This window comes from Thunnus maccoyii, chromosome 18, assembly GCF_910596095.1.
Source record: "Thunnus maccoyii chromosome 18, fThuMac1.1, whole genome shotgun sequence".
Taxonomy (NCBI): Eukaryota; Metazoa; Chordata; class Actinopteri; order Scombriformes; family Scombridae; genus Thunnus; species Thunnus maccoyii.
Window position 1 is genome coordinate 21,091,813 of NC_056550.1, and position 15,465 is coordinate 21,107,277.

Consider the following 15,465-nt stretch of genomic DNA (forward strand, 5'->3'; position numbering starts at 1 on the left):
ACATAAAACAGTCAACTGATAAATTAAATGTAGTAGGCGCAGTGTTCCTGGATTTAAAAGGCATTTGATACCGTAAATCACAACACATTCATTTGTTAGTTTGACTCATATTTAAAGGGTTGTGATTCAAGTCTGTTTTTGCAAAATTTAAAGAGGAATCCCCCAAGGAACTATGCTGGGTCCCATCCTTTTCAGTTTGTATATTAACAACTCCCCAGAAATATTCCCTGCTATAAGCCTTCAGATGTACATTGACGATACAGTCGTCCATGTATCTGGCAAAACCTGTAACGCTGTTGCAGATAACTAACCAAAAACTTAGAAAAAGTATCAGGTTGGCTTGATGCCTCCTGTTTAACACTAAGAAACACTAAGAAAACAAAGTCTATCTGTTTTTCTATTAAAAAGTCTACCTGCAACAGAATCCTTGAGTGTCAGAATCAAAGGTGATTCTCTGTTAAATCTTGAAAGTCACACTGAAAAGATTTGTAAAACGTTTAAGGCTAACCTTGGCTGTTTTCAAAATGATAAACTGCTTGACATTCGACTGTGCCTTGTTGTTTCTAAATTCAATGATATTCTCACATCTGTCCTATGGTTTAACTACTTGGTCCCAGGCCAACCAAACCAAGATTTGATTACAACCAGTAATCAAATCCAGAGTGTCTGTACAATCAGGCCTTGAAAAACTTGGGACAAAAAACAAATAAGTTACCATCATTGCCGCATTTTAAGTAAATACAAGTTTTTAAGTTTTGCAAACTTTATTGATTTTCATTATTTAAATGTTTAAATATTTAAATGGACTTGCTTCTTCGCCTTTCTGCATCAAGAGACAACAGAGCTGCAGCAGATCCACCGGAGCAACTGTAAAGTTTCATTCTGCAAAACATCTTTTGCTCAGAAAAGCTTTTTCTGTGAAGCAAAGTCCAGGAACTCGCCACCTGATCAGTTGAAATTAAGTCTAGTTTTTTGTAGCTATGTTACTGCTAAATTTTACTTTCTTTTTAACTCACTGTTTTAATCTCTTACTTTCACAAAAGCCCTTCTAGGGACAGGTGTTGCATTAGCATCCGCTATAAACACTAGCAGTGTCTATGTACACTGTATCTGTCCCATCAAAAAATCATAAATAAAAAATAAACTAAATAACAGCAGAAGAGCATCAATTTTGGTGGCCCCGAAAGAGGGACGCTGGCTGTCTTTAACCTTAAAAAGTCTCTTTGAATGACATACTGCCAAGATTATTTCAAAAAGTTCTCAAACAGTTCTTCTACATGTGTGGTTGTGTGTTTTATTTGTGTTACACAGTTCAGATTATTGGCCTGTGAGTTCATTCTTGGCATTAAGTTTTGCAATTAGCACCTTTTTTTTATTTGACAGGCTGTTAGCATTTCCTGGCATAGCAGATTTAAGTGCTGTCTTGTGTCTGTGCACATATATGCATGAATCTCTAGAACCCACCTCCAGGAAAAGAAAAAAAAAAGATTGACTTTCCACAGCTCCATCTTTATTTTTAGAGGCTGGATGCTGATGAGAGAGACGAGAAAGCAAGGGAGTGAGAAACGGCATCAAAAGTGGGGAAAACGAGGGAGAGCAAGGAAAAGCAAAAAAAAAAAAAAAAAAAAAAAAAAAAAAAAAAAAGAGAGAGGGATGAAAGAAGGGGAGCAAGATGGTCAAGGGGGGTTGTGTTGGTTCCTCGGTGGTTCAGGAGAGTGGCAGAAAGGAATGCAATGTGATGAGAGTCCTTCGTCTGAGTGAGCCGGAGAGAGAGAAGGGGACGTAACCACACCAACCTCTCACTCGATGGGGGAGCAGAGGGGCGGGGGGCCGTGGGGGGGTGGGGGTGGGGGGGGGGGGGGGCTCTGCTGCTACTGCCGTATAAAAAGCCAAGCCTGAGAATCCGGCACCACAAACTCACCACACATACACACACGCACACACACACACACATACACAGATCCAGTCGCTGCTCTGTATCTCTCACACTCACCCACTCTCACCATTTTCTCTCTCTCTCTCTCTCTCTCTCTCTCTCTCTGTGTGTCTCGCTCCCTCTGTCTCTCACTCCATTCCTCTGGGCTCTGCATCCTTCTTGCTTCTTCTCACAAGTCAGATTGTGTTTGTAAGTACGCACTGAATGTCTCCCTGTGTATGCTTGGGTTTCCTTAAGTCTTTTTGTATGTGTGAGTGACTGGTTGCCTACTTTAGTGTGACTGAGCGGAGCAGTGAGGTGTATCAAGTGTATGTGGGTCTCTGTCTCACCCTCACACACTCTCCACTCCTCTTGCAACTCTTCTCGGGATCTCTGGATCCCTTTCCTCGGTGACAGGCTCCCCACACCAACCAGTCACCATTTCCGCCCCCGGGAGACCCACGCTGGCAGCGCAGCCCCTTCCCCGACTCAGCATCGGGAGGAAGACCCTGGTGGCGGCTGCCGTAGGGGTTATGCTGGTCCTGGTGCTGGTGGTGCTCATACCCGTGCTCGTCAGCTCTGTGGGTACAGATGCCAGTCACTATGAGATGCTGGGCACCTGTCGTATGGTGTGCGACCCCTACCTGAACAAGGGCACTCCGGCCAGCAGCACCAGCTCCACCGGTCTCCAGGCTGAGGCAGAGGCGTTGAGCGACCACAGCAATGTGCTTCCACCTTCCACTTTATTGCAGGGCCCACAGGGGAAGCCTGGCAGGCCAGGCAAGCCCGGACCACCTGGACCACCGGGAGAACCTGGGCCACCTGGACCAGCGGGCCCTCCTGGTGACAGAGGGGATCAGGGAAGGACTGGGATTTTGGGTCTTGGGGGGGACGGAGCTATCAGCACGGCCACCTACAGCACGGTGCCTCGGGTGGCCTTCTATGCAGGGCTTAAGAACCCCCACGAAGGCTACGAGATCCTCAAGTTTGACGACGTGGTCACCAACCTAGGCAACAACTATGATGGCATTTCAGGCAAGTTCATCTGCAGCATACCGGGCACATACTTCTTCATCTACCATGTGCTGATGAGAGGAGGGGACGGCACCAGCATGTGGGCAGACCTTTGCAAAAACGGCCAGGTTAGTGGTTTGAAACTTTTTTCTGTGAGTTTTCTATCCTGAGTAAAACGCACACCTGATTCCTCTGATGCTCACTCTCCTCCTCTCCCCGCTTGTGTCCTCTATTGTGCCTCTCTTAAAAAAAATCCCTCCATTGGAAGCTGATTTTTTTTTTATATAAAGCCCGTGAATAAAAAAAAAAGTGACATTGTGAGGCAAGCGTGCGCATCTGCCGTGTGCCTCCAAAGCCCAGAGCGCACAGCTGTGGCACCCAGCGCGCCTGGAGATAAAGATGTGTTGACTGGTTGCAAACCGCGTCCCCTCTTCGCCTGATGCGTCCTGACATTGCCGCGCCCCGCGATCCAAAGGACGGTCACAGTTTGGGCTGAGCAGAGGGTCCGTGTCGTTCTTTATGCCTTTTTTTAAAAGCAGTCGCCGTGCCCTTTTTATTTATTCTGTGAATTGTGATTAATATATGGTAATTTACTGTCAGTTTGTGCCGGAGTGCTGACTTACGCTGGAGTGATGATGATGAAAACGAAATTTCTGGAGTTTCAAATATCTGAAAGCTTAGAGAATGAATGTAAGACGCGGTTGCCAGGCATTTCCTTTTGTTTTATCATTATAAGTCATTATAGTTTAGTTTTCTCACACATCATCATCACCGTCATCATTAATTATTATTATACACTGTTTCGAAGTGTACACACCCAATTACTTTTCGTTAAATCACTCATATAACATTTAGCGTGAACTTTGGTGTCTGCGCTGTAGGAGTGAAGGGAAATATTAGAAATGATGGCTAAAATATTTGACCATACCTGTTTGTATACTGGATTATGTTGACTGTCCGCCGCTGCATCCATCTTTCTTTTGCAGTCGTTTTAAATGCATTGGGACGTCTACGTGATCTATTTTGGGCTTCTTTGATGCATCGTTTTAATGGGGCTCTAATTTTATTTCGCGCCCCGGAGGGTCCTCTCAGGTTGGGTAATGTGTGCCAGTGTAGTTTACAGCCTTCCGATCAGCCGTCAGATCTCTTATCTTCAAAGTGGCTCTGAAAAACGGTTTGCCTGCACAAAAAAAAAAAAAAAAAGGAAAAAAGATGGATGTTACACTACAGTTATTGCAGTTATTGTTTGCTCACAGCTGCTGCAACTGTGCCACACAGTTTTCTTGCCTGTATCATGACAAACATTTAGCATACAGATGTGTTCATGTAAAGAAAACAGATCAGCAAAGAAGCAAGCTGTCAAGTTTGGAAAAAGATGCTACAGTATCAAGTTTGTCCATTTTTTTTTTTTGCAGCTGTCACATTGGATACTGTAATTTCAGCCATCAGTGGACATGCAGAATTTCAATAGCTACTTTATAAATGCTTACTCAAGTTAAATTCTCTGTTAAAGTGTAACATATGATTAAAAAAACCACAAGAAAGTAGAGGTTAAGGTGTTGCCGGCATTTCATTTCACACATTGACATGCTTTTCTTTATTTATAACTGTATGGTTCACAAGCTTAGCTGCACCATATTTCTTTACACCCTCATCTTTGTTCAAAAAGTCATAGAAATTCATTAATGTAACAAGAAATGCTTCTCACTCAAAGTTGACGAGAGAATACATGAATAGTTTACTGTATTTCAGCTTCCTCTACACTCATAACCACACAGCTCTGCAATGAGATGAAATAAATAATAAATATGACTAAAAATCCACCAAATCTGATCCTACAGCTGTCATATGACATCATGGCTCAGCAGCCTCTCAGATCTATTTCACATTCACATCATAATACTGGCATTTGTGATTATAAATAATCTAACATTTGGTTAATTTTTATTTACACACTTTTTAATACTCCCCCTCCCCCAAGTTGTATATTTAAAATTAAACATGCCAATTAATAAGCACAGAGTTTGATTAAAGCAGGAAGCTGTTGGGGTCTGAACCTTACAAGTGCTGAGACCATGATATGTGCAGATTAGAGATATATTAGTAGTTGGCACCGGCTCAGTGGCTTGAACCTGCACACTCACCAGGCAGCTAGAGGTTAATTCTTTTACCCTCGCCAAGTTCACACCCGGCAAGAAAAAGAGAGTTACAGCAATCGCTTTCTATATATAAGGTCTCACTCAACAGTAATGTTTATGGGTGGGCGTAAAAGCATTGATATATAATAGGGGAAGAAGAACATATGTTCCTATAAAACGCCTTCTGTTCCCGCTTCATTGTGCTCCCAAGAGGAGGGTGTGGAGGTACTTAAGTTAGATGCACAAAATGTGCATCTCCAGAGACTCGTGTAATGTTTATAAAGTGGTAACTGCTTCTCTTCCTCTGTCTTCCTCTGTGCTATGCACAGCTTATACATAAATGTGTAGTTGACTCACTGTGGTGTTTATTAGTTTGTGTGCTTGGCTGATGGAGAAGGCCCCAGAGCCTTAGTCTGTGCAAATGACTGTGAATGGTTATAAATGTTAGGCCAAGTTATGCTACATCATTGATGAAGTGCTGTGAGTCGAACTGAAGCTCCTACAGTCACACTGGTGCTTTCCTCAGCTCATTAAGGCTGCAAAAAGCTACACTGTGTGTTGGGACAGGGGAGGCCAGGGAATTGCAGACAATCCTAGTATTTTATCATCTTTTGGCTGTAGTGAAGTGGTGGGTTTCCAGGCCCTGCAGTGCTGTTTCACCCCAGCATGTGCTCCTCCCACTCCAGGGGTTCTTACAAGCTGTCTAACATCAACATCCACGGGTTACTTTATTTCTTCTCCCCATCTTCTTCTTCCTCTTTTCTCTTGGTGAAGAAACACAGCATTGTCCCCAGAACTTTGACACTTTTTTGAGCTAGACCAAAAAAGTGAGCTTCCTGGAAAACAAACAAATAAGAAATCTATTTTTAGCACAGCACATTTCATCTGCTTCCTCTCTGCACACTCTTCTGGCTTCTTCATCGCCTGTTTTTTTTTACTCATGTGCCAAATATTCCAACCAATCCTAAACTTCCCCCAGTAAATCAATGCTTTGCTTTAACTTGAATATGTCTTGACAGAGGAGGCAGTGACAATGAAGACAAATTCATTGGACGCTGTAGAATGGGGGGAGAGAAAGAAAAGAGGACATAGTTATTGTGCTATTGTGCCATCCAGTCTATTTAATTGTAATTAAAAAGCTTGAACCAGATCCAGGATGTGTTTGCGCTTCTCCTCTCCGTTCCCTTCTTAATATTGTTATTAATCCGCAAAACCGTTTCAGAGTTAATTAAAAGCAATGACTTCAGCGTCAGTCTCTCAAGAGGACCATAGTGAATAATCACTCTGTCTCCTCCTTTAATAAGCTTCAACGTCCTTCGTGCACATGGCTCTTCCTAGCAATTACCACTGCAGTCTCCTTCTCACATACACACACATTCGCACATGCTCACACACACGCGTATGTTCATGCTTGCCCCCCCACACACACCACACACACACCCCCACCCTCCTAACCCGCTGCCTCAACCCACCCCAACTGTGCACTGCCCTCCATCTCTCCTCTATGTCGGGCCTACAGGAGCTCACCTTTCTAAAAGTGCAGAAAGTTTTCAACCTAAAAGGAAAACTTGTGCAGCAGAAGAGTACCCGGATTGCGATATCACAGAATCGATTTGCTAACACACAGTGCCATCAATATTCTTCATTGCTCTCAAGTGATGCATTGCACTATGACAGATTCAGTTAGAGCATCCCATTCCTTTTCTTAGATTTTGTTTTTGTGCTCACCTCGCTTCAAGGAAGGAAAGATTCTTTTTTTTTTTCTTTTCTCCACCCTACAGTGTTGCTCAAGTTAGCTCAGTTGCGTGTCATTTTGTCCCTGTCAAACCAATCGCCTCAGTCTGCCCATGAAGACACCTCCGGGGGGTCTTCAGCTCTGGTGCACATGGAGACTGTTTATCCTATTGCTGTGTATCCAGGTGAAACCCACGCATTGTGTGCTTCACATGTGGTGTCAGTCCCGACATTAAACATAGGGAGCTGAGCCATCTGGATGAAGGACTGCTCTGTTTGATGTGACTATTGACATATTGACAATATGCTCTAAAAGAAAAGGTGTGAATGACAAAAACAGATTCCATTCAATATATTTTCACTCAGGGTGGGTTGTGGTCTTTGTTGATTTTTTTTCCCTACAAGTTAAAAACTGACATATTTTAATATTTATTGGTCTCAAAATTTAAGTAAAAAAAAATGTGAGCAACCATTGCAAGCAGTAGACACATCTACGATCTTATTATTCAGTACTGTGACACCCAGATACAGCAATACTTAGACTTGATTGATTTAACATTCTGGTAATGTTCTGACCTGCTATTCTTCATCATGGTCTGACTTCAGCACTGAGAGGCCTCTGTGTGTCTGCCTGGTGTAACAGAGAGACTCTGTCTGAAATAGACAGGCAGGGTTTGAGAGAGCCACCCTCTGTCCCTCAGCCTCTTTGCCTTTGGTATTGATCTCCTTATGTACGTGTGTCTCTTTCCTTTTTTTTTCTTCTTTTTGACAGACCCATTTTTTTTCCTTGTGATGTATACCGAGGCACTTCTTCTATAATCAGCCAGAGAGGTAGTGGAGGCGGACCTTTGGCCTTGATCTGCTGTGTAATTGGACATTGGATTTGACACTCTGCCGAGTGGAACATTAGAGCTAGCCTAATTAGGTGCGAGGGCTATTAAATGAAGATTGGCCCATGTTGTTAGGAAATACCACACAGATTGGAAATGTCAAGATGACATCGGGCTGTCATCTGCTAGCACAGGGAAGAAAATCTATCATTTATTGGTGAAGTTTCAAAACTTGCTTGAAAACGGCCCACTCCTCGCCTGTAATAATTTGATTACTTCAAAACATTTTACATTGAGACCCTCAAATTGAGAACCATTAGAACCTACCAGCACACACTCCCTGTGCTGGCATCTCACATTAAGTAGCTCATGAAATACTGCTATAATGTCCCATATGTACTGTGAGACCAAAAACATATGGTCTAAAATAGGCTATGGATTGTCTCCTGTGGCTGGCTGACTCAAGGATGCTATGGTGTTGACTCACAAGGCTTCTTCATTATAATGAGGGCCATATGGGAGATAGACAAGTGCCCCTGGCCCTCTTATGCAAACATCTCTCTCTCCTTAGCTCCCCATGCCCCTGACATTTAGCCATCCCCCCCGAAATTCAGTCGTCAGTGATACCCACAATTATCCTCTCTCAGTCAATGGCTTTAAATGACTCACAGTCTGCTACATAACTCAATGTGTTTAACCGCCCCACCCCACCCCCCCCTCAAAATGAATATGGTAAGACATCAACAATCACCCCAGTAAGAGAGGATGAATCGGCTACTGTATGAAAAATACATATCACAGCAAGGCTGACAGCCTGCTTCTCATCCAACACTTACACAGAAAATTACTTTGCCTCATTTTAGAGGAGTGCTTTAAAAAAAAATAAAAAAAATGAAAAAGGAAAATCTTAAACCATGATGCACGGTGCCTCAAGGTTAATAGGAAGCACGCTGAAAAAACAGGCTTAGTGTGAACAAAGGTTGAAAATTTTCCAGCAAAAGTCTCTTTTCACACAATGCTGCGAGCAATGATTGCAGTTTTTTTTGGTGTTGGGACTCCAGGCAGACAGCGCTGTCTACCTCAGTAATTAACTGTGCGTGATGAGTCAGACACAAGAAAGAAAAGAGTGGCTGGATTGCAGGTCAAAGTTGATGCCTCTTTTTTCCATCACTTTTTTTTTTTTTTTCTCCCCCCCCCCTTGTCAAGCCTCTTTCAGTGGCTCTTTCAGGAGAAGCTGTCTTGATGTCATCCTCTTTGTTGCCTCTGCTGAATTGCGATGCTGTTGTTCCGGCCCCCTTTTTTTCCTGCAGCGTTTTGGATCATGTATCGGTGGTACACGGGATAAACTAATGAACTAATACCTGACACCAGACTCACCTCTTAGCGGTACTGTAAGCAATTTCATAAACAGCGAGAGGTTTGTGCAGTTAAGTCATCCAGTTTCAAAGGAGGCTGAGCAGGTACAAAGAGAACAGCTGGTGAAATTAATTCAGGAGGCCTTTTTCTACTCTCCTCTGACAGATGGCAAATCTCCTGTTACCATTTCATTCCTCTTATCATGTTTTCACTTAGGTCCCTCCGACAAAATAAACCCGTAACACATGGGAGACCCCACGCTTTCTGACAACAATTCTCTTGCAGCCCATCGTGGCTTCCTGTTCTCATTATTTGAGTAAAATTGCCTCTCGTGTGTATACGTGTGTGCACGGAGATGCATGTGAATGAATGTATATGTCTCTCTGTCACTGTGTTTGTGTGTGTGTGTGTGTGTGTGTGTGGTGCAGTCAAATGTTGGACCGGGCTCAACAGCGGTGGCACGCTATCTAAGCTGCTATTAAGCATGCGGTTCACGGCTGGAATGTTCAAACACAATTAGATGGCAGTACACTTTGATTTAAAGAGGACCAATAGACTCGTTGATCCAAAATGGAGGCTCAACATCAAGTCAACAAATCCCAGTCGGAGAAGCCTGGAGACATGTCCTTGTCACGGTGACAAAGCCTCTTGTAAGATCATTGTCCCAGCGAGACGTTACAGGCTCCTCCTACACCAGACATAACAGATACACAGCAGACTTCAAACTTTCATGATTTTAATATAAACAGTATTTTAATAAAGGTTTAGAACAGAAGCTTAGAGGTACTGTAACGCACAGCCAACCATCCAACACTGCACACTACAGCTGCTGAATGCAAACTGCCTTTTAAATAAAAGCTTATTGTAAAAGAAATCCCACTTTATTGAGGAGCAGGGAGAGTCAGTATTTTAAAACGTACCATAAATTCTTCTTATAGAGCAGATGCTTCACATAAACACAGTCATTATTGATTACTGTGACGTTCATACTCACAGTCATACAGTGAACGAGTTGAAACAACCCACACTTCACTTTTCCGGGCGCGCATCATCTATTAAGCCCGAGCGCAGACTTGAATTTTCTGTGTCTCCACTCAGAATATTATTCAATCAAAGCCATCACGTTGACGATATGACGGATGCAAACACGCACGAGCAGCCACAAGGAAGACAACATCGCCTGACACCTCATTTACCATCACTAGAGCTGGCGCTTACGGCCTCATGCTTTGTTTGTCTTGTCAAAGTTCCTCTACATATTCTGTGTCAAGGTCACGCGCTGCCAGTTGGCTGTTTGTCCTGCTCATCTCTCGCTATACATCTGCCGTACCCTGCATTTGAACCTCTAGCTCATATCCCTAACAAGTGCCTTGTGTGCAGTAGAGACAAAAAAAAGAAAAAAAAAAAGAAAGCAAGCAAGCTCCGATAGGAACTCCCTGATCATTATTTCAAAAATAGTCAGAGGTTTTATTCATGCATGCTTATCATTGAAAGCAAACGGGGGAGGCAGTTAGTCTCAGATGGGGATAAAAAACCATTCGAGCAAAGAAACAAAACAAAAATAATATTATTGTGGAAGTATAAGGGTCTCAGGGAAGTTTACTTTCACCAGGGCTTTGTTCGTTCTGTCTCTGCTAAAGGAAAATGTGATATTTGTATAGTATTGTCCCCCCCCCCCCCCCCCCATGTCCATGCTCTTGAGGATATCTTAAATTTAGATCCTTAAAGAGCAAATGAAGAGGATAATTTAAGCTATATTACACATCCGTGACATTGCCAGAGGTTCCCAGGTTCTGTGTGAACACCTGCAAAATAAATATTTTGATAAAGTTTCATTAAAATCCCTGCTGACAAATCCTACTGAGCCATCATCACCCACTCCCCCACCAAGCCAAAGCGGTAACCCTCTAATAAGATGGTGTTGACTTAGCTCACTGGGGGCACATCATATAATATTAATATGCACTGGACGCCGGCGTCAGAATCAGAACAGGAGGCTTTGTTTGCACATCGATATGAGCTGCGCTAGATTTAATCAGGAGGATAAACAATAAAAAAAGTACAATATTCCATATATTACTCCTGCATCTTAAAACCTCTCCTCAGAATTTCATTATCCAGATTAGCCTTTACATCACTTGCACATTTCATACCAATGTGACTTCCATTGCGCATATATTATATATATTGTTAAAAAGTTAAAGACGAACCTTCTCTTCTCAACTCCGTCTGTCTCATCTTTTCGTTACTAATTAGAAACCACACCTCTGCCGGGTGATTTTGTAGATATAGCAAAGTTTACCTTGCTCATTACGCAGCCTGAGGAAGGTCATTAGGACTAAAATGTTGCTGTTAATAATAATAATTCTTTGAACAAATGTTACTCTAAGTGCTGTGTCCGTGCTCGATGTTCTTTTAAATCCATCTAGCTCACTATAAAAGTCTTGTATATCCCTTTTCTTCTTCAAGTTTTTTTTTTTTAAATCACCGACAATAGTGTTGTTAAGAAGGCTGAGGAAGAGCCAACCTTGCTCCATAATTCAATGCCGCGAGCTGAAGGTAATGCAAAGAACAGTTCTTCTCTCTTTGAAAATCATTCAGAGAATTGAGCGTCTGATGGGCTGCAGGAGGACTTCAGAAGAAATCCAGCTCAATATTGGCCTGAACATAATAATTCAAGTGAAAAGGGGGAGAAAAATGCCATTAAAATTCCAACATTTTTATTAGAATTAAACTTTTGGGAAATATTTTGCAGCCCGTCCTGTATTTACTGTTGACTCATATAAAATCAATGCCACATATTAATAATAGCAGCTGTCATAAAGCAGCTGAATAGTTGTTGTTCTTTTTTTTGACACAGAGAAACACTGCGGCAACACTTGATATGTTGACTTTTGGGGGATATTAGCAGAATTGCTGTCCCCACCTATATGACAGTTAAGATAAGCCTTGTAAAGACATGCTGAGTAATGCAATGTTACCTTGAATTCTGTAGCCAGGTTCAAAATAAAGTGTTACAGATACAGCACCTTAACACTTCAATGCTTTTTACAGCAGAGATGCAGGAAAGTCTTTGATTTCATGTGTCTGTCATTGTGATGCTCAGGGGTATAACACCTAAGACTCTTGCATGTTTCTCTTAAAGACTGCTCTTCTTTCACTCACAGGCTTTTTTTATTCTTACAGCATTTACAGCTTTAAAATATACAATTATATGTATCATGTAACAGTGATTCAAACAGTCGGATATCTAGTTCATGAAAGCTTTACTGTACATTTTCTATTTTAATAAGACTTTGCGCCTCTGCACATCCTCTGCATGCTTTAATGTTTCCAATAACAGGTTGTTTGACTGAAAATAAGATGAGCTAAAGCTTTAGCATTAGCAGTGATAGCTACTATGGCAGAAAAGACAAAAGGAAGAACACTTTTAATGGAGTTGATTGACACAGAAAAATCAAAACTAAGAAGAAAAACTAACAAACAAACATGCATGTTGTTAATTGAATGGATTCTTTAAATAAATCACTGATGTGATTTCAACTGTGCAAAGAAAAATATAGTTTATGATTTTTAATATGTTTAAATGTCAAGAGAACCTGTTCCAGGCACCCTGTTAATTTTGGCAACAGTGATGCTCTCTGTGCAGGAGATCTCTGTCAGTAGCTGGCCTCTCCTCACATTTGTAAATATGCCTGTTGTGTGTACTCCTTAAATAGGCCAACTAATTATTGGGCATCCTCTATGCCGCCTGTTGGGCCAGCTTGTCGACACCCGCTCGAAAAGCCCCGATTTAAAGCTGTGTGGACAAACACTGAGCCAAGGCAAGGGCCACAATGGACTTTGGAGACCCGATAATGAGCCTCAAGAAAACACTTCAAATGCACGTAAACTATTGATTTTGATTCAACTTTACTGACCAAACTAAGTGACTAATTGCCTTATTTAACCAGTGGCTACTTTAAAGGATGTACTGTACAGTGCTTTCTTTTTTTTTTCATCTCAAGAGAAAATAATGATCCTCTCGTTCGATTCTTTTCCATTTCAGTTACGTCTGATGCAGTTCTCCTTGTTAGTAGCTGTTTAATAGCGCTGAGATACAATGCAGACTGAAGTATTTTGTTGTTTCCGCTCTGTGCAATAGCACCTTGGATTTAAAATGAAACAATACCTATTAGATTAAAGTGGTGACTTTCAGTTTTAATATAAGATCCATATTGGGTGAGTAGTTTGGGAACTGTAACCCCTCTTATAGCCAATTTTAGGTGACCAAAGTTAGCATAAACGCAAATACAGATGATGTTTAGTTCAAGACCCTTTGCAGTCAATTACTGTCTGCAGTCTATGACCCATAGACATCAGTAGACACTTGGTATCTTCCCTCGTGATGCATATGCCAAGCTTGGGCTGCAGCCAAATTCACTTCTTGTTTGTTTTGGGGGGATTTTTGCCTTCAGCCTGGTCTGCAGAAATGGATTATAAGTTGAAATGAGATCAAGTGACTGACTTGACAAATCAAGAACATCCCCGCTGTTTGGCCGAAAGGAGCTCCTCGGTTGTCTGTGTGTTTAGGATCGTTGTCCTGCAGTGTTGCCATACATCCCGACAAGTCCTGCACTGTTCAGCCAATGTGCAGCTTATAGTTATTGTTTAATTATATGTAATATGTGGAGGAAAACGACACGAAAATATTTCATGTGACTGTCCAAACACTTCCAGACTGCACTGGAATAAGGAGGTTACAGTTCATGACTGTTGTGCAGAATCATATTTAATTAGGCCTGGTGGCTCAGCAGACAAAGGCACACACTGTATGCTGGTATTCAGGCGATGACCTTCACTATATGTCACAGCTGATATCTCCTAACTTTCTACTCACTCTCTTTACTTTTCATTTAGCAAAGACTACAAACAGATCTTAGTCTTAAAAATCGTACTTCGGATATAAATTTACCGATAACGCGAACAATTAATCTACCGCTGTATTAGTCTCTCTCTCTTTCTCTCGTTCACAAACACACGCTCATTGTTCATGTTCATTGTTCGACACAGCTATTGTTCAGCACCTGTTTGGTATTGCAGTTACACCTTCTTCACAAGAGAGAGAGAGAGGGAGAGAGAGAAAGAGAAAGAGAGAGCATGTTTGCAGTGGAGGTCTTAATTAGCCAGGACAGGTTATTTAGAAACTGCTCTAAATGTCCTATAGCTGGCAGAACACACATGCAAACACACACACACACACACACAAATACACACAGACAAAGGAAAACATAAAGGTTTTTTTTTTATCATGCAAACTCACTCTAGTGATTCTTAATTCCTCACTATGCATTATCAAATGTCTTCTTATATTCAGTAGGTGTCCTTCATTGATTTCTCTGTTAAGTTCATCCTGTTGTTCAGTTTCTGAGGTGTTCTCTGTCTGTGGACCTCTTGTTCCCAGGCTGAATGTTTGGTCCTCTGTGAAAGACCACTGACTTGATTGAAACCATAAATCTGCTTGACAGAATGGCCTGAGATTTGACTGACCCTCTGGTTGCTCCTGTAGGTTTAATATCAATTGAGAGAAATATTTGTGCTGTTGTTATATCCTATAACTTGTTTAACTTCAAAATGAAAAAAAAAAAAAAAAATCTTGAAATGTAATATTGTAAAAGTTATAAAAATTGTTTTTATTTGGCTGTCCCCAAAAACATCCTCTTGTGATTTAACAGCACTGTGATTTTCCAGATTAGTGACATTACCTCTGCCAAGAAAATAATATTGTTATGTTTTGTTTGAATGGTTTTAGTCTCGTTTGTTGTCTTAATAGTTAATTACTTAATTTAGTTAATTAATAATATTTAATGGAATATCTCAAATCCCAGTTTTGGTGTGTATCTAAATCAAGTTGTTAAGCGCTGAGATGGGTATTTTTGAACATTTTGAAAACATTCACTATTTTTTAATAAACTTACGCACTTACTTGAACCAAAAATAAATCATTAAATTAAAAACTATCATGATTTTCTGTCATTATGTGTATTTTCATGTAGATCTTGAACATATTAAGATAACAAATGTGGATACGTGACCTCTTTCTAGCTCTAAATACTTTTTAATGAGTCTCTAAAATGGCAATAATGAATATTTGTCTACCTATGAAAGTAGTATTTGTGTAGTAGTTGTGTTAGAAAAACTAAACTAATTAATCCAATGTCATAAAAAGTACTTTAGCTAACACGCCTACCCGCTCTCCTGCCTGTTCGTCTTGTCCCTGTCCCTTTAGGTTCGAGCCAGCGCCATCGCCCAAGACGCTGACCAGAACTATGACTACGCCTCCAACAGCGTCATCCTCCATCTGGACGCAGGGGATGAGGTTTACATCAAACTGGACGGAGGCAAAGCCCATGGAGGCAACAACAACAAGTACAGCACCTTCTCTGGCTTCATCCTCTACGCAGACTGAGAAAAAGACAGACACAGAGACAGTCAGGAC

General features: G+C 41.5%; 1 protein-coding gene and 1 long non-coding RNA gene across 2 annotated transcripts in view; one reads left to right on the plus strand and one right to left on the minus strand.

The window, feature by feature from the left end:
* Positions 1-2,430: 2,430 nt before the first annotated feature.
* LOC121884098 (C1q-related factor) lies at positions 2,431-15,435 on the plus strand. Its single transcript, XM_042392686.1, has 2 exons — positions 2,431-3,057; positions 15,256-15,435. Exons 1-2 carry the CDS (start codon positions 2,449-2,451, stop codon positions 15,433-15,435), a joined length of 789 nt encoding a protein of 262 aa, XP_042248620.1. The 5' UTR covers positions 2,431-2,448.
* Positions 15,309-15,465, minus strand: part of LOC121884099 — a 72,415-nt gene continuing 72,258 nt past the window's right edge. Inside the window, exon 8 of the long non-coding RNA XR_006092300.1 lies at positions 15,309-15,431. This is a non-coding gene — a long non-coding RNA (uncharacterized LOC121884099). The remainder of the gene's footprint in view (positions 15,432-15,465) is intronic.